The sequence below is a fragment of the Puma concolor genome, chromosome E3 (genome assembly GCF_028749965.1).
Source record: "Puma concolor isolate L17-30 chromosome E3, mPumCon1.1.hap2, whole genome shotgun sequence".
NCBI lineage: Eukaryota > Metazoa > Chordata > Mammalia > Carnivora > Felidae > Puma > Puma concolor.
In genome coordinates this window covers 956,303-983,816 of record NC_141682.1, presented here as the reverse complement: position 1 = coordinate 983,816, position 27,514 = coordinate 956,303, and the positions used below count along the sequence as shown (strand labels likewise).

General features: G+C 58.8%; 1 protein-coding gene and 1 long non-coding RNA gene across 3 annotated transcripts in view; both read right to left on the bottom strand.

The window, feature by feature from the left end:
- DNAAF5 (dynein axonemal assembly factor 5) overlaps positions 1–27,272 on the bottom strand; it is a 48,705-nt gene extending 21,433 nt beyond the window's left edge. Inside the window, exons 1-6 of one of the 2 annotated variants that reach the window (XM_086691828.1) lie at positions 26,620–27,272; positions 23,977–24,161; positions 16,306–16,430; positions 15,805–15,923; positions 3,869–4,101; positions 2,675–2,887 (exon numbers count right to left, since the gene is read on the bottom strand). In XM_086691828.1, the coding sequence (XP_086547954.1) occupies positions 2,675–2,887; positions 3,869–4,101; positions 15,805–15,923; positions 16,306–16,430; positions 23,977–24,161; positions 26,620–27,247 (1,503 nt within the window). In that variant the 5' untranslated portion in view covers positions 27,248–27,272. The remainder of the gene's footprint in view (positions 1–2,674; positions 2,888–3,868; positions 4,102–15,804; positions 15,924–16,305; positions 16,431–23,976; positions 24,162–26,619) is intronic. The other variant, XM_086691827.1, reaches the window with a different exon arrangement.
- Positions 1,025–2,389, bottom strand: LOC147572837 (uncharacterized). Its single transcript, XR_015245368.1, has 2 exons — positions 1,537–2,389; positions 1,025–1,499 (listed from the first exon to the last, which is right to left on the bottom strand). It is a non-coding gene; the product is annotated as an uncharacterized LOC147572837 (long non-coding RNA).
- Positions 27,273–27,514: the final 242 nt, after the last annotated feature.

Sequence of the window (27,514 nt, the reverse complement as noted above, 5' to 3'; positions counted from 1 at the left end):
CTGAGGGGTGAAGGTCGTATCTTCTCTACCCGTGGAAGATCTGTGTTCGAACACCTGTGTGGGGGCGCCTGGGGGGCTGGGTCGGTGGAGGGTCCGACTTCGGCTCCGGTCTCGAGGTCGGTGACCCCGAGCCCCGCACTGGGCTCTGTACCCTCTTCTCCGCCCCTCGCTCACGCACGCCCTCTTTCTCGCTCTCAAAACAGATAAATAAAACGCTAACGAAAAACAGAAAAATAAACATCTATGCTCCTTCTCAAACTTAATTTTCTGGGAGGAGAAAAACTTCTGGCTCACACATCTACAGAGGAGTCAGAACCGTTTCCAGGCCCGCCTGCATACACGTGCACAATTCACGTGGATTCGCTGACTCTGTGAAAACCAGATTTGGGAAGAGGTGAATCGTCCTAGAATCACCAAAAGCAGGTGGAGCGGCTCACGGCCACCTCCGCCGACACAGCCCCGCTCCCTCCGTTTAGACGGCCTTGCACGTGGATGTTTGTCCGAGCCCAGACCACCTTGTCACCTGGGAGCGAGGCGGGGAAGGGGCCGCGAGGACCAGATGAGCCCGCGCAGAGCACCCTGGTGGCCGTGCGGAAGGCGTGGCCGGGCCCCAACCCCCCCCCCACCCCCCGAGCGCCCCGAGCGGGGTCCCCAGGCCGGCCAGCGGCGGGCAGGCCCCTTGTCCACACAGAGGAGAGGGAAGGCAGCACCCAGAGCTGGGGACACAGGGCTGAAGCCTGTCACCGCCGCACACAAAGTCCTCATTTTTTCTCAACGGGAAACGATTACGAATCATTCCACACGGCTAGGCCCGAGCGCCCAGACCGCGTCGGGAGCAGAGGGGGCGGACGCCGTCACCGCCTCCCAGCGCGTTAGTAAAACATCCAGGGACGCGAGCAACGCCCCGGCTCCTAGGGACGGGCCCGGCCCCGCGGCCGTCCCCGGCGTGGACGTGTCCCGCTTCGTGCTGCCCCCCACAGAGGCCGCTGGGCAGGTGGGAGGAGGCCAGCGTGCACTTTCAACATGTCTTTTTAAAAACGCTTATTTTCGAGAAAACGAGGAAGAGTGCAAATGGGGGAGGCGGGAAAGAGAGGGAGACGCAGAATCCATGGCAGGATCCAGGCTCCGAGCCGTCAGCACAGAGCCTGACGTGGGGCCTGAGCCCACGAACCTTGAGATCGTGACCTGGGCCGAAGTCAGCCGCCCGACCAACCGAGCCACCCACGTACCCCCCAACGTGTTTAGTTTTACCGTAACAGGCTACGGACTGGACAGAGCGGAACGTGGCAGTGGGCACAAGAGTCCCCAGACCCTGGCTGCCACTGTCAGGCGGAAGCGTCTGACGGCTGGAACCTGACGTCATAACCATCCGCAGCAGTGCATGCCGGGACCTCATCTGATAACAATCTGCGGCGGTGCGTCCGGCCCGGCTATAACCATTCGTGGCAGTACATCCGGGACCTGACGTCATAACCATCCGCGGCGATGCATGCTGGGACCTCATCTGATAACCATCCGCGGCGGTATGTCCGGTACCTCATCTGATAACCATCCATAGGGATGCGTGACGGCACCTGACGCAATAATCACCCGTGGTGGTGCATGCCGAGACCTCAATTGACAACCATCCGCGGCGGTACGTCCGGCCCTGACGTCATAACCATCCGCGGCGGTGCGTGCTGAGTGATCATCTGATAACCATCCGCGGCGGTGCGTCCGGCCCGGCTATCACCATTCGTGGCAGTACATCCGGAACCTGACATCATAACGATCTGCGCGGCGATGCGTGTTGAGACCTATCTGATAACCATCCGCGGGGATGCGTCCGGACCTGACGTCATAGCCATCCGCGGCGTGCGTGCCGGAACCTCACATGATAACCACCTACATCGGTGCTTCCGGCCCTGACGTAATAATCGTCTGCGATGGTGTGTGCTGAGACCTGACGCAACAACCATCTGCGACAGTACATCCGGCCCCTGACATAATAACCATCCGCGGCAGTGCGCCCGAGACCTGACGTAATAACTAGCCGCGGCGGTCTGTGCTGGGACTTAACGCAATAACCACCTGAGGCGCTGCATCTCGGTCCTGACATCATAACCATCCGCAGCAGTGCATCCGGGACCTGACGCAGGAACCATCCGCGGCGGTGCGTGCTGGGACGTCGTCTGATAACCATCCGCGGGGGTGCGCCCGTCCCTAAGGTCATAACCATCCGCGGCGGTGCGTGCCCGCACCTCACATGATAACCATCCGCAGCGGTGCGTCCGGCCCCGACGTAGTAATCTGGGCGGTGTGTTCTAAGGACTGACGCAATAACCATCCGCGGCAGTACATCCGGCCCCTGACGTCATAACCATGCGCAGCACTGCGTCTGGAACCTGACATCATAACCATCCGCGGCAGTATATCCGGGAACTGACGCAGAAACCATCCGCGGCGGTGCGTCCTGGCACCTGACACAGTAACCCCCCCCATGGCGGTGCGTCCTGGCACCTGACGTCATAACCATCTCCGGGGATGCATCCCGGCCGTGACGTTATAACCAGCCGCGGCACTGCTTCCGGGACCGGATCTAATAGCCGTCCGCGGCGATGCGTGGACAGTGTCGGCAGGGGGCGCTGTCCACCCCTCACGACGCGCTCCACCCGCCTCCCTTCCTACAACTTACATTTTCAGAGCCTTGGCAGATGTGGGGCCGGGCCAGCTCCGTAGCGATGAGCGTCAGGTGCGGCCGGAGGGCCTCCCTAGGGCAGCCTCTGACGATGGACGCAAGGATCAGGAGGCCCGAGGGGGAGGGCGACTTCTTCAGCGCGGGCAGAACCAGCTTCAGAAACACCTCCGGGCTGACGAACGCCCCGACCAGCTCGGCAGATCGGATGCACTGTGCGAGGAGAAGAGCCGCTGGCGGGCTGCTCCGGGCCCTCCCGCGGCTCCCTGCAGGCCTCCCGGCCCTCCCCGCGGCTCCCTGCAGGCCTCCCGGCCCTCCCGCGGCTCCCTGCAGGCCTCCAGGCCCAGCACAGACAGGGAGGTCTGTGCCTGGCGTGTGTGCCACAGTTAGTGCCCACCGGGTCCCACACCCCTTGGCTGCTGCCGGTGACCCAAGCTTGCTTCGAACAAACAGCCACTCGCTGGCACCACCGTGCCATGGGTGCCACTGGGCAGTCAGGACAGCGGGCCCTAGGGCATCGGGAGGAGTGAAAAAAGCCGACCTCTAAAGGGCACACTGCACGATCCCATCTACACAGTATCCCCTGGTGACAGAATGGGACGACCACCAGACTGTCAGGTCACTTGTTGCAGGCCCACATACGTCCGAAGTGAGGTCCACGTGGGCTGTGGCTTGGCAAGGTGGACCAATCAGGACAAGGGAAGTAAACCTGAGGCTCGACTGGCTGCACACGGGGTGGCGCTAACCGCCAGCCGTCACACGCCGGGCCGCACCCCTGCCTGGCTTTCCCTGCAGAGCCCGTGGGCGTGACGGCCATCAGGGCCAGGGAGGCGCCCTCCTGCCCAAGCTAGACTCTCAGGAACAAGCCCGTGGGTGGTGTCCCCGGCTCGCTGGTGGGATCGATGCATCCAGAGCCGTCGCCTGCACGTGCTGGGAGCGCAGCTGTGGGGAGCGGCAGGCTGGAGCCTGCTGAAGAGGGACCCTACGTGTCCCCCCTCCGCGGGACCAGAAACCAGACATGGGTTGTGCAGGGGCTGTGAGCGAGGGCACAGCTGCCGAGACCCCAGGGGATCTCAGGCGACGCGAACGTTATCTTGGCCCTCCCGTTTGGTAAAACCCACAGACCCGCGGCCTAACCAGGGCGAAGTCCACAACCCGTAGCCACAGCTTCCGTGACCGGAAGAGGCAACTCACGCTGCGGACCACGGCCCTGTCGTCGTCGGCACAGGCCCGGTGCAGGGTTCGCAGGACGACCTCCAGGTGCTGTGTGACGTGGTCCTCGGCGTGCAGCAGCAGCACGGCCAGCAGCTGCGCGGCCTTCACCCTGGTCCCCGCCACCCAGTCAGTGACGTCATGACAGATGGCGGGAAGGATCTTGGAGAGGTTTCTGAAGACGAGCTCCCGACAGCCCAACCCGGGGCGGTTGTCTGCAGGTGAAAAACACAAACTGCAATTCACAAAGCACGTCTCACGACTCCTAGGGAAGGTCATTTGTCACACATCCCTTGTTTGAGGTGCACCTGCAAGTCCCATTTCATTTCGAGATCTTAAAAACGCAGGCTGACTCTGAGGACGGAGATGGAGCCGCGTGGCCTCACTTGGCTTAAAAGTTTTGTATGGCGACCGAGGTCTGACACACAACCAAGTGCACCGCGTGCCTAACCCGATGTGTTCTGACACACGGATATACCTCCGTACCAGCGCTGCAAGCAGGATGCAGCTACCCGTCGCCCCAAAGCTTCCAGCACCCCTGTGGTGCTCCCGGGCTCCCCACTCCGCTTCCCGTTGCTGTACACAGGCTGTCTCTAAGCGGGACCGTGCGGCTCACACCGGCTTCGCCAGCTCCTGGCCCCCTTCCCGCATCCGTGTGACCCTGTGCCTTCATCCCTCTGCCTGTCCGTCACCTGCTGGGACCTCGGGCTGCTTCCCGGGCTGGCTGTGGCCAAGAAGGTTGCGTGGACGCAGCGGCCGCTTCCACGACAATACTCCACCGAACGGGCAGTGGCCTCACCCCTTCCAAAGTGGCCGCGCCGCTTCGCATCCTGCCCCCTGGGCGTGTGGGGGGCCAGTGCTCAACGACAGCCACTTAGAGCGTGTGTGGAGCCTGCTGTGGTTCCCCATTGCTTCCTAAGGACGCGGCGCAGCTTCTCGCGAGGTTGTTTGTATCTTCCGTGATGAGGCGCTCTACAAAATCTGCCCACTAAAAAATCTGTTCTTGTATCATCGAATTCTGAGCGTTGTTTCTGTATTCTGAATGCAGCCCTTCAATCTGTAATTTGCAAATCTTTTCCGTCTGTGGCTGTTGCTTCACTCTGTCAACAATGTCTTCCACGGAGCACAGGTCGTCGTTCTGGTGAAGCCCACTTCGTCGGCTCCCCTTCTGCCCACGACGCTTCCCCACGACATGCGAGAGAACGCCCCAGCCCCGCTCACAGAGGTTTACAGGCTTAGGTGTTACATTTAGGTCCAGGATGCAATTCAGGTTAATTTTTGAAAATCATAGGAGGAATGGACCCAAATTCATACCCAATTATGTGCAAATCCAATTCTTCCAGCACCAATGCTGAAAGACCATCCTTTCTCTGCCAAATTGTCAGGGAACCTGTCAAAGATCAGCCGTCCACATGCGTGGGTGTCTACTTGAGGACACGTGACCCCGGCCCTGTCCCCCCCCCCCCACCTGTGGGTTGGCCCCATGCAGTCTGGAGTTCTGTGCTCTCACTCTGCAGATTGTTCTGGAAAAGGAAGCGTTAGCCTTTCAACTTTGCTCTCCGTTGTCAACGTTCTGGCTGCCCTAGGTCCTCCGTATTTCCATGTGATCTTAGAGTAACTTTGTTAATTTCCACAAAAACAGGTTCAAAGATTCTGATTAGAAGTCTGATCTTAAAAATTTTAAACTCTGTTCTCAAACTATTCCGAAAGTAGAAGAGGAAGGAAAACTTCCAAATTCATTCTGTGAAGCCAGTACCACCGTGATACCACAAAAAAAAGAGAACTATAGGCCAGTGTCCCTCATGAACACAGGTGCAAAAGTCCTCAACAGAATATTAGCAAACCGAATCTAACAGTACATTAAAAAACTCACTCACCACATTCAAGTAGGAAGGATTCCCGGGCTGCAAGCATGGTTCAATATTCAAAAATCAATCAATGTGATACATTCCATTAATAAAAGGACAGATAAGAACCACATGATCATTTCAATAGATGCAGAAAAAACTTTTGACAAAGTACAACATCCATTCGTGATAAAAACCCTCAACAAAGTGGAAATAGAAGGAACAAACCACAACATAATAAAGGCCATATATGAAAACCCCAGGGAACATCATACTCCATGTGAAAAAAACCGAGAGCTTTTCCCTAAGGTCAGGACCTAGACAAGGACGTCCACCCTCACCACTGTTGTTCAACACGGTACCGGAAGTTCTAGCCTCAGCAATCAGATAACACAAAGGAATAAAAGGTATCCAGATTAGTAAAGAAGAAGTAAAATTTTCACTATTTGCAGATGACATGATACTATATATGGGAAACTGGAAAGACACCACCAAAAAAAACCCCTGCTGGAACTGATACATGAATTCAGTAAAGTTGCAGGATACAAACTCAATGTATAGGAATGTGTTGCTTTTCTATACACCAATAATGAAACGGCAGAAAGAGAAATTAAGAAACCAATCCCATTTACAATTGCACCAAAATACTAAGACACCCAGGAATAAACCTAACCAAGAAGGTAAAAAAAGACCTGTATCTGAAAACTATAAAACATTAACGAAAAAAACTGAAAAGGACACAAAGAAATGCAAAGACATTCCATGCTCATGGATTGAAAGAACAAATATTGTTGAAATGTCCATACTACCCAAACCAATCTACAGATTGAAGATTTTGTTAAGTATTCTTGAGACCCAACATAGGGCTCAAACTCACAACCCCGAGATCAAGAGTCGCACACTCCACTGACCGAGCCAGCCAGGGGCCCCAGCAATCTACACAGTTAATGCAATCCTATCAAGATACCAACAGTATTTTTCACAGAGCTAGAACAAACAATCCTAAAATTTGTATGGAACCACAAAAGACCGCGAATAACCAAAGCCATCTTGAAAAACCAAAACAAAGCTGGAGGCATCACAATTCTGGACCTCAAGCTGTATTACGAAGCTATAGTGATCACAGCAGTATGGGATTGGCACAAAAACAGACACGCAGATCAACAGAACGAAAGAGAGAACCCAGAAATGAACCCACGATTATATGGTCAATTAATCCTCGACGAAGCAGAAGAAAATATCCAGTGTGAAAAAGATGCTTCAACAAATGGTGCTGGGGAAACTGGACCACTTTCTTACACTATGTATAAAAAAAAGTCAAAATGGATTAAAGACCTAAAAATCCTACAGTAGAACACAGGCACACAGGCAGTAACTTCTTTGACATTGGCTGTCCGTAGCAACTTTTTCCTAGATATGTCTGAGTCCATGGAAATAAATAAACTACTGAGACTATATCAAAATAAAAAGCTTCTAAATGGTGAAGGAAACAATCAACAAAACTAAAAGGCAGCCTATGGAATGGGAGAAGATATTTGCAAATGACATATCTGATAAAGGGTTAATATCCAAAACATATAAAAAAAACCATATACAACTGAACACCTAAAAACCAAACAATCCAATTAAAAAAGGGGCAGAAGACATGAACAGGCACTTCTCCAAGGACGACATCCAGATGCCAACAGACTCGTGAGAAAGTGCTCGTCATCACTGATCATCAGGGAAATTACACATCAAAACTACAACGAGGTACCACCTCACAGAACAGCTAAAATGAACAACACAAGAAACAGCCAGTGTTGGCGAGGATAGAGAAAGGGGAACTCTCACGCACTGTTGGTGGGAATGCAAACTGGGGCAGCCACTCTGGAAAACACTACGGAGTTTCCTCAAAAATTAAAAATAGAACTTACTCTACGATTCAGTAATTGCACAAGAACACTAATTCGAAGGGGCACATGCCCCCCATGTTATAGCAGCGCAATCAACAACGGCCAAGCTGTAAAGCAGCCCCAGTGTCCACTGACTGATGAACAGACACAGAAGATGTGGCATCTGTGCAATGGGATATTATTCAGCCATAAAAAAGAACGAGATCTTGCCCTTTGCAACCACACGGATAGATCTAGGGAGTATTATGCTAAAAAGGTGAGTCGGTCAGAAAAAGACAAATACCAGATGACTTCACTCATGTGGAATTTAAGAAAACAAAACAAAACAAAAAAATGAACAAAGGCAGAGAGAGAGAGAGAGAGAGAGAGAGGGAGAGGCAAACTACAAAACAGACTACTAACTAGAGAACACACGGCTGGTCACGGGGCGGGGGGGATGGGGAACAGGCGACGGGGAAAAGGACGCAGCTGTGATGGGCAGCAGGTGGTGTGTGCAGTGTGAATCACTACTCTGTACGCCTGAGAACGTTACGCTGCACGGTAACTAACCGGAATTCAAACGAAAACTTCACGAAAATTCAAAACTCTAAAGGCAGAAAGGAAACTGAGATCAAAGTGCAAAGGCAGTGTTTTAGGAGAAGCAACAGTATGCGCCGTGAGGCCCCATTTCCAGGTCTTCCCGGTTACTTTTCTGTGCTCGTGCTGTATTAGGAAATTAGTTCCACGCGACTCCTTGTTGGCTGTTGAAGTGAGCCTGCTGTAATTTTGCCAACAACAGATAAACAAGAAATACCTTTCTTCCTAATGATGCATCCAGTGTGGGAAGCCTGTCAGATGAGGGGACATGAAGCAGGGTGGCAGGTGACAAGGGGCCACGAGGCATTTTCGCAGAAACACGGGCCTCACTACATCTGTGTTCTGAAGCCTACCTTCCTGTGCTGGTTAATGGAGCAGAAGTGACCATACTCTTCCAGACCAGGGGTCCAGGAGCCACATGTGGCGTGCTGCCTCCTTCTGTAAATTGAGTGGCAGCGGGGCACGCGGCTGCACCTGCTCATTTACTATTGTCTAGGGCCGCTGTGACATCACCACAGCAAGTGGACCAGCTGTGGCACACACGTGGCTTCCCAAGCCTGATCTACCGACCGTATGGTCTTTCACAGAAAGAGTTGGCTGAACCCCATTCTAGACTCTAGAATTGCAATTTCCAGCCTGGTAGCTGCTAACCAACATGGCTGTTTGAAGTTTGTTAGGCTTAAATGAATTAAAATCCAGTTTCTCGGTCCCCGAAGAACATTTCAAGTGCTCAGTAGCCGCCCACAGCTGGCGGCTGCTGTCCTGGACGGCAGAGAACACCCCGTCTCGGTACAGTCCTCGTGCTCAGTGCTGCACTGGAAGACGCGAGGAGAACCCAGGCTGTGGTCTCAAGCAGCAGATGGAACAGAGCACCGTCATCTACGGACTGATCCTTGGTGTCCTCGATTTGCAAGACGAAACAGCCAATCGAGTAGCTGGGGAGAATGAACTAGGCGGCCCGGGGGGATGGCCAGGGACACGAAATGCACCTGCTACCCCTGGCCCCAGAAACCAGGGCACACGCCTCTGTGCCTGGCTGTTCCCGGCGCTCTGGGACACACGCTCTCCCCACAGCACATGCAGGGCCGCTCTGGACACGCAGGTCTTCGTGGTGTGCTGTGTGCTCTCCAGCCCCAGGGCCATGGGCGGCTCCCGTCCGGTGGCTCTGCGAGCACCTGTGGGTGCAGGCATTCTAATTCCGGGAGAGCCTCTGGGTCTGGGGGCACAGGTGGTGTGTCCTTTCCTTACATTTAGGTCCAGGCTGTGCTTAGACAGAGACAGGGATACAGTGAGGCACATTCAAACAGCTGGCACCTAGAAGCTTCCATAGCTGTTATCTCCAAAACGATCACTTTGGCGGAAGTAAACCCTCCCACTCCCTCTGGGTGTGTGCATCCCCGTGTGGCCTCCTGGAGAATATATAAACGAAGTAAACAGGATGTGAGGGAGAAACGGGCCTGGGCGAGTGGCAGCCTGTGGCCGGGGCGGCCCCGGACCTGGCTCTACCCTCAGAGCGCCCACGTCCCAGATGTTCAACTCAGACCTGACCCCAAACTACAGCCCCTCCAGCAGTCCGCCGTCAGGGTGCCGGGCCTCCCCGGCACCTGCGTCCTCGTGCGCCGCGGCTCCAGAGTCCCATCACGCGAGGGCCATCCCCGGAGACCGAGCCCTGAGCGGGGCAAGAGGCCGTCGAGCCACCATCTTCTGGACCGTGGGGTGGGAGCCCCCAGTACATGCTCGCTGGACCCACCGACAGCCTGCTAACCCTGACACGCCTTGCGGGCTTCGCGGCGCTGCCGAGCTGTGATCCAGCTGCCTTGGAAGCTACTCGCGGCCCTGTGCTCGGAGGGGCTACCCCAGTGGTACCCCAGCCCACAGAGCCCCGTGCTGCTGGCCGCCAGCCCCTCCCCTGCCCCGAGTCAGCTTTCCCCGCCTACCCTTCCACCTTTTCTAGAGGGCTCATGTGACCGAGCCCGTTCACTAAACACGACGTTTCTGAGTCATTCATGTCATAGCACACGTCAAAACACTCCTCTTCGTGGCCAGGTGCTGCTCCACGGTGGCAGCAGACACGACTTGTGGACACGGGAACCAGCTGGTGGACCCTGGGTGCTCCCACTTTGGGGCTGTTATAAACGATGCTGCTGTGAACACGCACGTCCGTGTCTCGTCGAGCATTCTCCTGGGCTGGGACGGTGGGGTCACGTGATCGCGTGGGAGGTGCAGGTTCATCTGGGTTGGGACAGCGGGGTCACATGGTAACTGCGTGTTTAACACTTGAAGACGCTCCCAAACTTTTCCAAAGCAGCGGCACCATTTTTTACCTTCGCACCGGCACCGCGTGAGGCTTCTCTTTCCCCACGTCGCGATTACTGTTGACTTAGGAAACCACGCGAGGTCAGCGTTCCTGTTTGTCCTGGAATCCGGGGAAGCGCCCCGAGGCCTGAGTGATTGACTCATGTCCAGAGTCCAGACTGCAGCTCAGCCGCTATCTTCTCATCTTGTCCCTGAAAACTCCCGGGCATGCAGAGGCAGCTCAAGCGGACAGAGGGCGGCCGGCGTGCTGGCTCGGCCCCACAGAACCGGCCGCCGTTACCAGCCTTGCTCAACCTTACAGCAAGCAGGCCAGACAGACGCTTGTACAGCCAATTTGTTTTCATAATTGAAACAGAATTAACCGACGGCCACAGACAACTGCTTCACCTCGCTAGAAACCAAACGTGAAGGTCAGGAGTAACACGGCAACCTCGTGTCGCGACACCGTAAAGGTGGGCTGCGAAGGAGGGTCAGAGCCAGCGGGGTGTCAAGTCTGTGCGCACAGGAGGCAGACAGGCTCTGGGAGTGGTGACCTCTGGGTCTGAGGTCAAAGTTCAAATCCTGGCTCACAGCGCAGGTGTTCTGTCTTCCCTGTAGGTGTCCTTGATTCATCCCGAGGTCGTTTTTCACACCAGCTGACCTGGGGCTTTATCATTGAGCTGGGTGGGTGCCCGGGGGCTGCCAGGCCTGTGGGTGATGCCCCTGGTGCAGACGCAGCAGCCAAGACCCATCCTGGGGGAGGGAGGGGCGCGGTCTGCAAATGGGCAGAGCGCCCCCCCACCGTGCTGGAGTTTTAACTCAAGGAGGGGTCGACACAAAGCCTTGACTAAGCTGGGCCAGAAGCACGCAGAACGTTAAGTCTGCTTAGTCTTTGCACCATCAGGCAAAGCGCAATTTAATTGTGGGCGGAAAAACAGCTCAGCGGCTTTTTAAAGCGCGTATCTAAGTGTGCTGCCGGGTCTGCCCCGAACGCGTGTGGGTTTATGAGGCACCACAAACAGGCAGGGTGACACTCGGGCTTCTGCACGAGGTTCCCGTGGACGCGGCTCAGAGTCGACCAGAGACCGTCCCTCCTCAAGAAGTGCAGGGGGCGGCGGTCAGCGGGAAGGCTGGGGAGGGTCACCAAGGACACACACCCGTGTCCTAAGCCCCAACCTGGCTCAGGCGGGTGCCGGTCCTGACTCCCTGCCCGTGGACCAGCCGCTCCCTGCTTTGGGCCTGGGCGCCTCACCTCTGATAAGGAGAAAACCAGGTTCGCCCAGCCTTCTGGGCAGTGGGACCCTGCCCGTGTCCCGGAGCCCCTGCTCCCCAGCACCCAAGGCTCCCAGTGGCTGTGCTGTGCGCCACGGACCCTCGCTTGGTTGCACACGGTGCAAACCCGCCCCCGCCCCCCATGCCCGCCCATCTCTCCTCCGCACAATGAGACTTTCCTGACCACTGCCACCTCTCCAGATACCTGGACGAAACAGGCAAGCAGAGCAGGTCTGAGCTCTGCAAAGAACACGAAAACCCTGAAGGGCGTCACCGTGAAAGCGCTCACGTTACAACGGTGTTTATTCAAACGGAACTCTACTTATTGCTAAGCTGGGGAAAAACCAAGTCTGTTCTCTCTTGCGTCAAAAGGTCTGGCAAGCCAGTCACCGTCACGAGGAAATGCTTTCCTCTTCGCTCAAGCGGCACCAAGGACAGCAGTGTTCACAGGAGGAAAGTTTCCGGGAGAAGGGACTCCGGAACCCACGGTTCGAGGGCGCGACGGATGGGCACGTCCTTTGCAAGCACGAACCTGCACTTCTTGGTTCAGCGAGCGGCTCACTCCGGGACGTAGCTGGGTTCTAAAAGTGGAGATTTATTTCTGTGCTGCAACAGGTCACTTGCGTTTGTCAAGCTAATGGCAAACCGTGTGGTGACGAGCACGGCCCATGCTACGCGCACCTGGCCCGAACCCCGATGTGACAGGAAGCAGGTCCCTCGGCAGTGAGCTGTGCACCTCCTCAAATCCGTCCGTCCGCTCACGGAAGCACGGTGTCAGGGACAGCAAGAGGCCCGTGAGCAGCAGGGGGTCTCCTTCTGCGAGTCAGAGTGAGCGGAGCAGGCCCCGCCAGGGCCGCGGGCAAGCTGGGGACTCCAAAGGCAGTCCGGCCAGAGAGAAGGGGCGCAGGACACAGAGCCGACAGAGGCCCGTGCCCAGAACGCATGAGGAATCCTCACAACTCGACAGTAAGACAACAAACAACCCAATTTAACCCGGACAACAGATCTGAGCACTCGACCCAAGAAGACGCGTGGATGAGCACGGGGCGTGAGTGCACGACAGATGCTGAAGTCAGATTAGAGCCACGACACGCCCATGAGGACGGCCGAACAGCAGACCCAATGCCACGGCGTGTGCTGACCAAGACCAACAGCGACCTGCCCCCTGCAGGTGGGACGCAGACACGCAGCTGAGAGACAGAGAGACAGAGAAACAGAGAGAGAGAGAGAGAAGACACAGAGAGACACCCAGAGACAGAGAGACACAGAGACAGAGAGAGAGAGAGACAGACTGAGAGAGATAGAGAAAGACGGAGACAGAGACAGAAAGAGACTGAGAGAGACACAGAGAGATTGAGAGACAGAGACACAGAGAAACAGAGACAGAGAAGAGACACAGAGACAGAGACTGAGAAACACAAAGACTGAGACAGAGACACAGAGAAACAGAGACAGAGAGAGAGAAGACACAGAGAGACACCCAGAGACAGAGAGACACGGAGACAGAGAGAGAGAGAAAAAGAGACTGAGAGAAACAGAGAGAGAGAGAGAGAGACAGACTGAGATAGAGAAAGACACGGAGACAGAGACAGAAAGAGACTGAGACACAGAGAGATTGAGAGACAGAGACACAGAGAAACAGAGACAGAGAAGAGAGAGACACAGAGACAGACTGAGAAACACAAAGACTGAGAGACAGAGACACAGAGAAACAGAGACAGAGAGAGACTGAGACAGACACAGAAAGATAGAGACACAGAGAGAGACACACACAGACTGAGAGACAGAAAGAGAGCGAGAGACAGACAGAGAGAATGGCAGCACCCACTCCCTGGGGCTTAACCGAGAGAGAACACAGTTCATGCAGAGACCCGGACGCAGGTGCTCAGACAGGCCTTAATCGAAATCACCCAAACCCAGAAATGACCTAAACATCCTGGCTCCAGCGGTAGGTAAACTGAGGCATGTCCACAGAAGGAGATGCTCCCCGAGGCAGGAAGGTAGGCCCCCACCCTAGGGAGCCTTCTGTGGGAAGGGTGAACGTGCAAATGGAAATGATCTCACGGCCGTGTCACGAGTCGAGGGGAGGCAGGTGGCAGGGCCTGGGGTGGCTCGTGAAATCTGATGTATGAAATGGTGTAAAAAAAAAAAAAAATCTTAAAACTTAGATTTGAAAGTCTACTTACAAAGAAGTAATTTTAGGAGAAAAATACTAACAATCTAACAAAATCTAGTGCTCATACCGCTAACCACGATTGGAATTTGTTCCAAACTCGTTCCGGTGGGACTGAAACAAGCCTCCGGAAGGTGGCTGTCTCAGAGCCTGAGAGCCACCAGCCTGCGTGCCCCTGAGCCCTGCGTGACCCGGGAGATGACCCAGCACTGCGCCCACACCGGACAAAATGTCCCTGCAGCGGGAGGACGGCCCCGCGTGCACGCGGGTAGCCGGGGGAGGGGGGGCAGGGCGACAGGCTGACCACTCCTGGGCGGAGACCCATGTGACACGTGGGGAGCTGTCGGCCGAGAACCTCAGGTTTGCCCAGGACCGGGGAGGGAGGCGTCCCGACCTCACGTCCCAGGGCGGTCGTCATTTCCCGTCCGCGGTGAGAAGCCGGCCGGGACGGCCCATCGGCAAGCGGAGTGTGGTCTCCCGCCGGGCCAAGTGGCGAGATGCTGCCTCCAGGCAGCGGGGGGCAGGAAGGCCCCTTCGGAGCTCGGCTTCCTTCGCAGGCGATGAGGGCGCGTTTAAAAATAAAATCACAGGGGCGCCTGGGTGGCGCAGTCGGTTGGGTGTCCGGCTTCAGCCAGGTCACGATCTCGCGGTCTGTGAGTTCGAGCCCCGCGTCGGGCTCTGGGCTGATGGCTCAGAGCCTGGAGCCTGTTTCCGATTCTGTGTCTCCCTCTCTCTCTGCCCCTCCCCCATTCATGCTCTGTCTCTCTCTGTCCCAAAAAAATAAACGTTGAAAAAAAAAATTTAAAAAAAAATGTTTAAAAATAAAATCACAGCGAGCTTTACGTCGAAGGTCCACACTTTAAAAAGACGCCGCGCTGTTGGGGCGCCTGGGTGGCGCAGCCGGTTAAGCGTCCGACTTCAGCCAGGTCACGATCTCGCGGTCCGTGAGTTCGAGCCCCGCGTTAGGCTCTGGGCTGATGGCTCGGAGCCTGGAGCCTGTTTCCGATTCTGTGTCTCCCTCTCTCTCTGCCCCTCCCCCATTCATGCTCTGTCCCTCTCTGTCCCAAAAATAAATAAAAACGTTGAAAAAAAAATTAAAAAAAAAAAAAAAAGACGCCGCGCTGTCAAGCTTTACCGAGGCAGAAAAACCCCGCCAGCCGCTGAAGTTGTCCCTTTCTACGACCTGTGTAATCTCCCCTGTACCAGCCGAGCACACTCCGGAAGGGGTCACGGGGCTGGGAGCCTGGGGGGGCTGGGGGGCAGCTCCCGTCGTGGCAGGCACAAAGCGCAAGCACCTGTGTCCGCGCGGCCCTCACACCGCGGGCTCCTCGTGGCCGCTATCGACCGACCGCGCATCTTTACCACCGTGGCCCTCGCCAGCGTTGTGTTTGAAGGAGACACGCTGCAGACAGACCGCAGCAGGAAATGCCGCGTCCCGGCGGAAAGCGCTGCTCGGCACGTGGGTCCGTGGGGCAGGGAGGAGGGACGGCTCTGGGGGTGGCTCCGCCCGGCCTGGCTCGCGTGCCCGGGACGCGCTGACGACAACACGTGTGTGCTCGCGGTGTGGCAGGGAACCACAGGGAGGCTGTGGGGGCGCCTCTGTTCTGAGCGCGCCCCTGGCCCGGGCCCTGCTCCTCCCCTGTAACTGCATTTTGGGTGCAGTTCACAGGTTCTCTTGTAAAGTGGCAGCACCGCCTGCTTCCACGATTCCTGCCACGGCCAGCAGCCGCCGCCCACGGCTTCGCGGCCTGACGTATCCCCAACACCCGCAGCGGGCCCAGAGGGGAAGGCCCCAGGGAGGTGTCCTGGGCCGGGTCTCCGGCACGCTCTACTGTGCGGGCCCGGGCGGCCCACACTCACCTGGAGAGGGGTGGTGGGCTGGAGGGGGCGAGGCGAAGTCCAGCTTATCTTTGAGGTCGTCTTCGTTCTCCCTCTGCCACTGCAGGCCCACCTTCTCCCAGAGGCTGGCGGCTGCGAGCCTGTGGGACAACATACGTGTCAGGCAGACATGCGGAAGGCCGGAGCCACGTCCGCCCCCGAGGGCGCTGGGAACTCCGAGGGCTTCTGACGGCTCTGCTCACGGTGCTAAACCCAGATGGACTCCTTGACGTGCCCGAAGCACCGGGAGCTCTCGACTATTTAAAAGCCGCAGACGCGTCCCGTGGGACACACGATCCCACAGCAAGCAGGACAGAGGGGACGAGGCGGCCTCCAGAAGGGACTCCGCAGCAGACACGGCACCGCTGCTGTAAGTGACAACTTCGGAGGGGCCCCTGACGGTCCCGGAAACTCGGGGACCCGCACCCGGCCGGCCCAGGCCTCGCCCAGAGCGGCGGCCACCACCATGAGCTCCGTACTTACGCGATCTCAGGGATGTCGTCCTCGAGGTTGCTAAGCAACAGCGGGATCAGCTTGTGGAAGAAGGAGTAGCGGTCCCGCAGGTCCAGCAGCCAGCCCCCCACCACACAGGTCACCGCCTGCCGCACCTGCACGCGAAGGAAGTGGGGGGGGGGAGGGCTTCAGCCGGGCACAGGACGTGCACAGGGAACCCGCCACGCAGACCCTGCAGCGAGCCCGGGTGCTGCCATCCTGGCCCGACGCCCGCCTGGGGGGTCCCAGAGCGGCTCTGCCGTCCACGCCGCGGGCTGCCGGAGGAAACGCCAGGACCGCCCCATCTCGTGGGCGTGAGCCCGCGTCTCCCGGGCTCTGGCCTGGTCCTCTGCTGGCTGCAGCAGGTCCCACGGGTCTCGCCTGCAGGGCCTTCGGCGTGGGAACCCCCCAGGCTGGGCGCTGTCTCACCGCGGGTGTTCAAATGGGCCGTGGGCGAGCCCCCGCGAAACGTCAGCCTGCAGAGGCCACACCACCGAGGCCTCAGGCCCCGGAGCGCGAGGGCCTCCTGAGGAGGCCAACAGGGGGCCCCTGGTTCTGGCCGTGTGCCAAGGCGGCCCGCAGGCCTCTGCCCACTTTGCCGGCCGCAGGGAAGAAGCGAGGTGCCTGAGGCCCAGCTCCCTGAGAACGGAGCCCGGGGCGGGGACTCAGCCAGCCTGGCGTCGTGGGAGGAGAGCGGGATGGGCTGAGCCCCAGCCTGCGCCCGATCCTGGGGAGGGCGGGAGCGCCACCGCCCCCCTCCGAGGGCTGTGTTACCCCGGGCAGGCGGCCAGGGTACGTGCCCACCGCTGGCTGGGGCTGCGCTTGCAGGGCCCCCCGGCGGGTGTGCCGTAGCAGTGACGCCCCGCCGCTCACAGGTCGGGGGACCAGTGCGGGCAGCCCACGCTCACGTCTAGGCGCCTGCACCGGGAGTGGCCCCTGCGGCCACCGACCTCCCTGAAGCTCACTCTCCCTTCTCCAAAATGGGAGGACAGGGCGCTGGCTCCCGGCCAGGGAGGAAGGCACCTGGGGCGGGGCTTGATGCACAGGAGGGCCAGGCGCCTGGCTCACTAACCCCAGCGGCCCATGCGTGTAAACAGGGCCGACCAAGGGAGGGGCGGTTGGGGCTCCGCGCTACTGTTGAGCTTCTCGTGAAATTATTAACAGTCAAAACTGCAGCTAAGGATCCCGGAGAATCTGAGACGTTCTCCCAACGACCAGAGGCCCCGGTGCCTACAAACGGACACCCACAGCCGCCCACGCCGACTGTGCCGCCGCCGACAGAAGTGGCATAGAGCGATCTTTCCGTGAGGTCCTCCTGCGTGACCCCGGGGCCCCGAGGGACTCCTGAGGAATCAGCGTGCCTCAGGGCAAAAGTACGAGCAGCAGGCGAGACCCCCGAAGCTCAGCCAACACCTTGAGCTGGTGGCGCCCGAGAGCCTGTCTGACGAGGGCCTACCTGCCACCCTGCTGGGTGCCCGAACACGGGGAGCAACTGGGGCCTCTGCAGGATGGCAGGAGCTGGGGACCACCAGACTCCAGGGGGCCGGCCCCTGCAGCAAAGGCACGTCCCGGCCGCCGGGGGTCAGGGGCCTGCCGGGACCCTCGGGAGACCGTCTGGCTGCGCTCTCCCGACAGTCACTGCAATGTCCCCCAGGATCCAGGCATTTTGCAGGTTGGAGACTTCAGGTGTCTCCCCTCGTGAGCTGGGAGAGCCCAAGGGCCGGCCTCCCCCAGCCTCAAGCTGGTGTCGCCAGAAACCTGCCGATCCCCATCATCACGAGACAAATTACCCCTTTCGGCTCAGGAAAACAGCACTGAGCAGAGTTGCCAAGTAACGGTTTGACTAGGCAGGAAATCTTTCAAGTAAAGGAGAAAAAGCAGAATGAACCGAGAGTTCTTCCTCTCCGAGTCAGGCTGCAGACCGGGGGCGGGGGCTGGGCCACAGAGACCGGGCACCAACAGCCAAGGGGGAAGAGCCGTGTACTTAACACAGCACGTGAACACGGAAGAGAACATCCCACACTCTCCTTTAACTGGAGCGTCTCCGGGACCCAGTGAACCGCCCGGCTCTTATAAGGAGCCCGTTTACTTCCGTACCCTGCTCTCGGCAGAGGCTAATAAGGCCGACTCCTCAGCAGACTGGCCCTCGTCATCCCACCAGACTCGAAAGCAGTTGGAGGAAGTCGCCTTTCCCTGGAGCTTGAGCAGTTCACGCTTGGGGGCTGGGGGTCTTTCTGTCCAGGGCCTGAGTGTAATTAACCGTCTCACGCGAAATCGTTCCGCAGCACATCGCGGCCCGTGCTCACCAAATGCCTTGAATTTTACGCATCTTACGTCATTTCAAGGAAGCCCCGTCTTTATAATAAAAAACTTTTTTTTTAATTAAAAAAAAATTTTTTTAAATCTTTTTATTCATTTTTGAGACAGGGAGAGACAGAGCATGAACGGGGGGGGGGGGGGGGCAGAGAGAGGGAGACACAGAATCTGAAGCAGGCTCCAGGCTCTGAGCTGTCAGCACAGAGCCCGACGCGGGGCTCGAACTCACAGACCGCGAGATCATGACCTGAGCCGAAGTCGGACGTTTAACCGACTGAGCCACCCAGGTGCCCCAATAAAAAACGTTTTTAATAGTATCAACACAATAATATATTTTGTTATTTTATTTAAAAAATTTTTCAGTAGGCTCCACACCTAGCACAGAGCCCAACAAGGGGCTCAAATTCACGACCCTGAGGTCAAGACCTGAGCTGAGATCCAGAGTCAGATGCTTAACCAACCGAGCCACCCAGGCGCCCCTCAACACAATATTTTAGTAACACAGCAAATTCTGTTTCAAGTATACAATATTTAAATTCAGTTAAAAAAAATTAGCAGAAAGGGTTTCAACTAAACCTGTAACATTTTTAGTTCTTAATCCTGAAAAAGGCTCAACATAATATTTCCTAAGTATGCACTGGACCTGAACAGCCACTGTATTTGTTGCCAGTTTTCCTTCATTTCAACATCAGGGGCAGGAGGCGGGAAGCAGACGGGGAAGGCGGGAAGGTCACGAGATGGGAGGCGGAGGGGGAAGGCGGGGAGGTCACGAGATGGGAGGGGGAAGGCAGGAAGGTCACGAGGCGGGAGGCGGAGGGGGAAGGCGGGAAGGTCACGAGATGGGAGGGGGAAGGCAGGAAGGTCACGGGGCGGGAGGCGGAGGGGGAAGGCGGGAAGGTCACGAGATGGGAGGGGGAAGGCGGGAAGGTCACGAGATGGGAGGGGGAAGGCAGGAAGGTCACGAGGCGGGAGGCGGAGGGGGAAGGCGGGGAGGTCACGAGGCGGGAGGCGGAGGGGGAAGGCGGGAAGGTCACGAGATGGGAGGGGGAAGGCAGGAAGGTCACGAGGCGGGAGGCGGAGGGGGAAGGCGGGGAGGTCACGAGGCGGGAAAGTCACCAGGCGGGAGAAGGAGGCGAAGGCGGGAAGGTCATGAAGCGGGAGGGGGAAGGAGGGAAGGTCACAAAGCGGGAGGTGGAGGAGGAAGGCGGGAATTCCCGGTCATGAGGCGGGAGGGGGAAGGCGGGAAGGTCACCAGGCGGGAAGGTCAGGAGGCAGGAGGGGGAAGGCGGGAAGGTCAGGAGGCGGGAGGCGGAGGGGGAAGGCGGGAACGTCACCATAATGGCAGAGCACGTGTGGACCCCATTTCCCCTGCGCACAGGTCCCAGATCCTCTCGCTCCTGCGGTGAAATCGAGACCTGCCACCAGAAAGTACCCTGCTCCACAAGAGCGACAGGCTCCCCGTCTCAGGCTGTTCTGAGCGAACGCAGGACTCCGACACCCGCTCGGTGCCCCGAGGCAGGACTCCACCCCGGGGTCTGCAGTTCATCACATCCCCTCCCACAGCCTCGAAAGTCCCCAGAACCGGTGGGGCGCACCGTCCTCTCCTCAGGCACCGCTCCGTCCCCACACCCATCACCCCTCAGCACCAGTGAGGTCCCGGCAAGGCCGGGGCAGGGCCCGCCCGAGGCCGGGCCTGGACGCCCGCCGAGCTCCAGCCTGCCGAGCCAGGCATTCCCGGGCAGGGCCCCGCGCGGCACCCAGGCAGGTCCCAGGTCCCAGGCGCTTCCGTAACGGGGTCGGCGCATCTTACCCAGACCGCGGAGAGCACACACAATCCCAGCTTCTGGCTGAGACGTCATCACCTGCAACCCGCAGGGGTGCGTGAAGACGAGGCTGACCCCAGGGGCACCCGAGGGCTGTAGAGGACACGGAGGACTATGGCCAGGGGCAGAACCCCGGCCGGTGCCTCCCCTCGCGGTTGGTGCGTGCGGAGGACGGGTTTCAGAGGAAGCCACCTCAGCCCTGCCGCGCTGGGACACCCTCTTCCCACATGCTCAGACATGTCCCGGAGACCTGAGGTGACAGACCTCCAGAGCAGGAATTCCGGGACCTACCGCCCACGTTCTGAGCCCCCTGGCCCCCGGGGCAAGCTCCGTGCCCCTCTGTGCCCCGCTTCCCCACCCGTGAGACGGGGGTCCTCACGGTCTCCTCTGCACGGGAGGGCCACACAGACCGAAAGGGTCAATCTGGGCGAAGCACCTCTAGTAAGTTACTTCTGACAGCCACCCGCCCTGCAGTGTGGTGACCCAGGATACGGTCCAGCAAAAGCCATAGGACAGTAGCTGTGGGATGTTTTGCACAAGTTACGGAGCAGAGAGATCCTCACCTTCCGCGTGGAGCGTGGTGAGATCCGGACACAGCCCCAGGCTGTCCATGGGACCGCGGGTCCGCAAGAGGCCCGGCCCCTGAAACCACAGAAACACCCGCGGAGCCCGGGACCACAAGGGCCTGAGACCCCGTGCAGACACATAAGGGGTAGCCAGTGACTTCCCTACCAACTCACCGCGAGGAACTTGTTGGGCACCCCGCTGACAGGACCCCTCATGGGCGAGAAAGCTGGTGGCCAGCTCCAGGTTGGATTGGAAATCCTACCTCGATCGGCCCTGGAAATTGTGCAGAGCAAATCAAATCCCACCGGGAAGAAACGAAAATAAAGATAGCTTTAATAGCGGACAGTGTTTCTGGAATACTAAACCACAAGAAAGAGTTGCAGCCCCAAGTTCTGGAAAACTCCGTCAGCAAGGAGGCGGAATGTTGCCCCTGACGGCAGCAACGGCCGTGCCGTTCTCAGGGACCTGTCCATTGACACGCAGCCATAGGGTTTACAGGGACCTGTCGACACCCATTCACAGGTCCACACTCACGGGGCCTGTGACACAAACAGGCTGTTTACGGGAAGCTGCCGACTGATACTCAGTAGCACTGTTCACACAAAGCTGTCGTACGCAGTCATCACGCTCCTTCGAGGAAAGCTGTTCCATCTGCCCAAGCGCCTCGAGTCCGCCTGGCACAAGCCGGGAGGGAGGCCGTCCCAGGGATGGCGGCACCACCGCCTGCCACCGGGATCCAGCTCGGCCCCTGCCTCCCGCAGCAGGTCTCCAGTCGCGGCCCGTCTCCAGTCCAGGCTGCAGCCGACCCAGCACCCCGCCCCCTCCCGGGGCAGAGCCTGCTTCTGCTCTCGGTCCCCACCTCCCATGCTGCCCGGTGCCGACCCCATCCAGCTCACGGGGAGGGATGGGGGGCAGCGTCCCCAGTCACCCCCGTTCAGCGGCCCACAGGTTGTTGGGAGCAGGGAAGGGCTCTCTGTCCCTGAGGGGTATGGACACAGCCTGAAGCGACATCCTGGGCATCTGGCACGTCACACCCGGACCCCGGTGCGGGACGTCACAGGCGGGCAACTGAGGGGGACTTCTGTCCTGGCCCCTAGAGCCCTGAGGGAGACTCATCCTGCCGAGAGGCACCGCCAGTCCCCAAGGGGCGCCGGGGCCACCCCCAGCCCCTCTGCCTCGTCAGGAATCCAACAGCAAGTGGTAAGAAGCTCTAAGCCGTCCACACAACCCCAACAGGCATCGGGGCCCCTTCTGTGCACGTGTGTACACGTGCCTACGGGCCACACTGAGACGCCGCTTCATACCCGGCAGGACGGCGACAGACACACACAGACCCCGGAGAAGCGCCATGGGGATGTGGAGGGGGCGGACCCCTTGCGCACCGCTGCCGGGAATGCCAGGCGCGCGGCCACCGCGGAGAATGGCCCGATGGCTCTTCAATAGGCCAAACAGACAGTTACCGTACGACCCAGCACCCCCACTCCTGGGTCTACGCCCCGGCCCCAGAGAAGCGAACATGGGCTCAGACACCCGCGTCCCCACGTTGGCACAAGCGCCCGGCGACGGGTGAAGGGACAGAATACAGCCCACCGCACCACGGCGATCCCTCAGCCTCACGGAGGAACGCAGCGTGACCCCCGCTCCAACACGTCGCCTGGTGGAAGAGCCACCAAGACCACTCGCTGTCCTGCTCACGGGCAGCAGGGAGTGGGGGCGGGGAGGAGGGGGAGGGTGCGATGGGAAGAAGTTGTGGTTAACGGCGGCGGTCCCACCGCGTCGTGAATGTACTTCACGCGTCCGAACTCCATCTCAAAAGTGGTAGGAATGGCCCACTTTACGTTACGCGTATTTTACCAAACACTCTAAAAATAACATACCAAAGACGTCGAACATTTAAGTGAGTGATTTGCACACTATGTGAATTGTAGCTCCATAAAGCTGCGTAAAAAAATAAAACCAAACAAAGCAACTTGGAAGGAAACTGAAGCGTGCCTGCGGCCAGGCGAACGGATGGTGCCGGGCAACACTCTCTAGTGTCACCACACCTGGGCCCCGGGGGCCAGCTCCGGCGGGGCCACCCTGAGCGTGCAGCACCGTTTCTAGACCGCAGGGGACATGCGAGCAGCTGGTGTGAAGGGTTAAAGGACACGGTGTGTGGACAATGGGGGGAGGGGCCGGCACACAAGTGCTCCCCCATCGGGACAGCAGGGGCCAGGCGGCCATAGCACCAGCTTTTCAGTCCTTGGCCACCTTGGGCCACCTCATGCCCCCACGGCCACGGGCAGGGGCACTTTCTAACCACTCGGGGGACTTCCGCCAGCAACCGCTGCCCCTCCCTCCCCGGGCGACCCCCTGGTCCATCTCCTCCCTCCCCTAAGTGATCCCCTCCCCGTCTCCTCTCTCTGGGGGGCGGGTGGCTCTCCTCCCCTTGTTGTTGCCGGGGGTCTTCAGGTTCTACAAGCAAACTGTGGCCTCACATCCATGACCCAGCCTCCCACCTGACTTCTGCCAACAGAAAAGCCAGCATGCTGGTCTCGGTCTGTCTCTCTCTCGGTGGGTCCCAAGGCCCAACAGAAACATGACCCCGACACACCAATTCTGACCCTCCTCCTCCTCCTCCTCACAGTTCTGGTTCACCAACCGCTGGGGTTCATCAATCCGCCTCAATGGACGTGCGTCTCACAGACGCCTCTGAAACCACGCGCTACACACAGTTCGACTGTTTTCCAAGGAGGAAATACTCCCGTCCCACGTTCCCCCAAGTGAAGAACAACGAACATATTAAAACAATTCAACTCTCCCCGTTTTCCCAGAGGCGTGAACTAAGACCACCCAGTGACGGCGAATGATGCAAGATGTCCGGGGCAACAGGTAAGAGTTTTACAGAAAAAAAGAAGTTACAAATAGCGCGTTCCCGGTGAAGAGGGGCGGACCACCTAGAGGAGAAACTCGTTACCTGGGGGACGTCATCGAAGAGCCTCTGAGCAAAGTGAGGGAGGACGTCGTCCACCGACTTCCCGCTGCCAAACTGGATCACAGAGCCGGTGGCCTCGATGACAGCCACCCGCACCTTCCAGTGCTGGTGTGAGATGCTCTGCATCAGGGGGCCGATCAAGGACTCCGACTGCATGTGGAAGTGGTCTGTGAGACAGGGGAGGAACCCAGTTACCTCCACGGGCTCCTGGGAGGACAGGCCCCCCCGTGTCCCAGAACGCCCTCTCCCCACCCAGGTCCCTGCTGCCGGCCTGCCGAGCACAGGTGTGTGCCCCCTGGCGCCGGGAGAGGCACAGGACTGGCGTGTGGCCCAGACAGCACGAAAGGAAAAGGCCAGGGGCTTGACTCCCTCTCGGCCGAAGGCAGGAGCTACGAGGAGAGTGTGAGGCTGACAGCAGTGGCACTGGGTGTCCAAGAGGGATGCCAAGCAAAGGAGAGAAACGGAGCCTGGAGGACGCTGCCCAAGTCCCCACACTGGCTGTGCCTCGAAGCCAGATGGCTGGTGCTACACAGGGAACAGGGCCGACATCACTTGGGGTGAAGCCACTCCACCTCCTACTTGTTCGGGCCTCGCACAAAATCAGAACTGGGATGTCTCTGACAGGTAGGCCGGCCCGCTGGTGTGGGAGTTCTGACTTCAGTTCTGCCGCTGCTGGAGACGCAACCACAGACGGCTACTTCGGTGATGCTGTAGCTGAGTTCTTTCACCCTGAGGGCCTCAGATCAAGGCGGGATATTGACCTAGCGCTGCCCAGTGTGGTGTGGATCCAGGAGAGGGTCCTCACGGGGAGCCGGCAGAGTAGAGGGTTTGGAGGAGGGACATCCTTCAAGCACAAGGAACCGTCCCTCGCTCGGAAATGAGTGGGCACCCAGGATGCGGGCAGGCACTGCCCCACCCTTCCAGAACTTACAATCCAGTGAGGGAACACGCAAAGGCTGCAAGGCAGAAGCCGTCACCCTGGCTGACACACAGACCAGGGAGCGAAGTGGTCGGGGGGTCAATGAGAAATGTGTTAAAAGCTTGTAATTCCCTTGGGGTGCCTGGGTGGCTCAGTCGGTTAAGCGTCTGACTTCGGCTCAGGTCATGATCTCACAGTTCGTGAGTTCGAGCCCCGCGTCAGGCTCTGTGCTGACAGCTCAGAGCCTGGAGCCTGCTTCACATTCTGTGTCTCCCTCTCTCTCTGCCCCTTCCCTGCTCATGTTCTGTCTCTCTCTGTCTCAAAAATAAATAAACATTAAAAGAAAAATTAAAAAAATAAATAAATAAAAGCTTGTAATTCCCAATGGCTGTCTCCAGCCCAAGCCTCAAACCCTGCTCTCTTAGAATTCTGTACTATTTGAATCCAAACTTGTCACTCACAGTGGAAATCTTGACGGTCCCTAATGGCAAAGGGTGAAAAGAAGCCTCATTCATTCTTCTTTGTCTCCTGTCCACCCAAACCTCCTTCTCCCTCATCCCCCACCCAGTTCGACAGGACACCCTGCCGGCTCCGTGCCCAACATCCATCCATCCATTTTCTTCCATGTCTGTTAGCGGACCGCTCGCCCCCACAAGTCCAAGCCAACCATCATCTAAGTATGGATTACCTCTCGCCCCAACTGACCTTCTCATTTCCCCTTGCCACCTTTGGTGATCAATTCTCTCAGCACCACAGTGATCTTTTAAACATCAGAACTGGGGTGCCTGGGTGGCTCAGTCGGTTAAGGATCCGACTTCAGCTCAGGTCATGATCTCCCAGTTTGTGGGTTCAAGCCCCACGTCGGGCTCTGTGCTGACAGCTCAGAGCCTGGAGCCTGCTTAGGATTCTGTGTCTCCTTCTCTCTCTGCCCCTCCCCCACTTGTGCTCTGTTTCTCTGTCTCTAAAATAAATACACGTGAAAAACAAAATCAGAATCTGAGCCTCTCCCGCCCTTTCTCCACACCCCCCACTGGCTCCCCATTGCATTTAACACTAAATTCAAACCTGCAGCAGCTTCCCCCCTTTCTTCCCTCCAGCAATCTTGACCTCCTTTCTGCTCCTCAGATCGACCAAGTTGTTTATTCCTCAAAGCTGGTTTCCTCCAGACCACAGATCACAGATCTTCAACCTCTATATTTCCTCCTACAGGAAGCCTTCCCAACGGGACTAAGTAGAGGCCTCCAACCATTCCACATCCTAGGCAGTAAGGAGAAGTTAACTGGGGCAAGATCCTGCAGAAACAGCTACTTAGAAAAAGGGAATGTCCTGATCAGATTAGAATTCTTAAAATAATGGAGAACGAATTAAAGGAAAACATGAGAGAAGCGGCCTCTCTCCATTTAGGAGGACAGCGCTCCGACCCAAAGAGGGAAGACCGATAGGCTTAGCGATGGGGACGAGGCCTGGGAGACCGCAGCGGTGAGTCTCGGAGCGCGCTCCCACCAGCGCCCGGGTTCGCCACGCGGGTGAGAAGCAGTTACCGGAACGCGCCGCGTCCCAGACCCTCTGGGCGATTTCAGCGGGGTTTCCGCGACTCTGCATTTTGCGAACCACCGAACGGCCACGAGCGGCCGCAGCCTCGGGCGTCGGGGACGGCGCCCGTGCCTGCCCGCACCCCCACCCCGACCCCCGCGCGAGACGGGCACCTGGCGTGGCGCGCGCCAGGCTGGCGGCGCACTGGCAGCTCTCGCGGCGCACGGCGGCGAACGGGTCGAGCAGCGTGCAGCGCAGCACCCTCACGGCGTCGTCCAGGTGGGGCGCGAGCGCGGCGCCGCCCAGGCGCACGGCCAGGCCGAGCAGCTGCACGAGCGCCAGGCGCAGCTCCTCGCAGGTCTCGGGCGGCCGGCCGCGCTCGGACTCGGGGCCGGCCAGGCGCGCGACCAGCGCCGGCAGCAGGCGCGGCAGGGCGTCGCGGGGCCGCGCGGCGCGCCGCAGGCCCAGGCCCAGCAGGTGCGCCGCCAGCGCGCGGCAGCCCTCCGCCGGGTCGGCCAGGCAGCGCAGCAGGCGCGGCAGCAGCAGGCGCGCCCACGGGCCCTGGAAGCCTGCGGCCGCGGCGGCGGACTCGGCGGCGGGCTCTTCGGGCCACGCCGCCTCGATTGCGCGCTGCAGCGCCTCGAGCGCGCGCCGCCGGCTCAGCTTGCTGTCGGCCTCAAGCCCGGGCAGCAGGCGGCTCAGGGCGCGGCTCAGCTCCGCCGCCTCGGCCGTCTCGGCCGCCTCAGCCGCCTCGGCCGGGCCCGGAGGCGCCGCGGCCTCCGGCGCCACCAGTGCCGCCATCTTGCCCGCGTTGCCCGTCGCTAGGGGAGACCGGCGCTTTCACGACGGCCGCGGCGCGGATTACGGCTCCCCTTCCGGTTGGTCGCGAATACAACTTTATCGGCAGCTCTGGGCGCTGACGGGACACTGCCGGGAGGGGCCGGAAACGCCGCGGGTTCCTGCGCGCTCGGGTCTCAGCGTAGCGATAGGAGGCGAAACTGGTCCCGGGGAATGAATGGCGAGGGGACTTGATGTGGACAGGTAAGGCCTGCCCGTGAAGTGACAGCA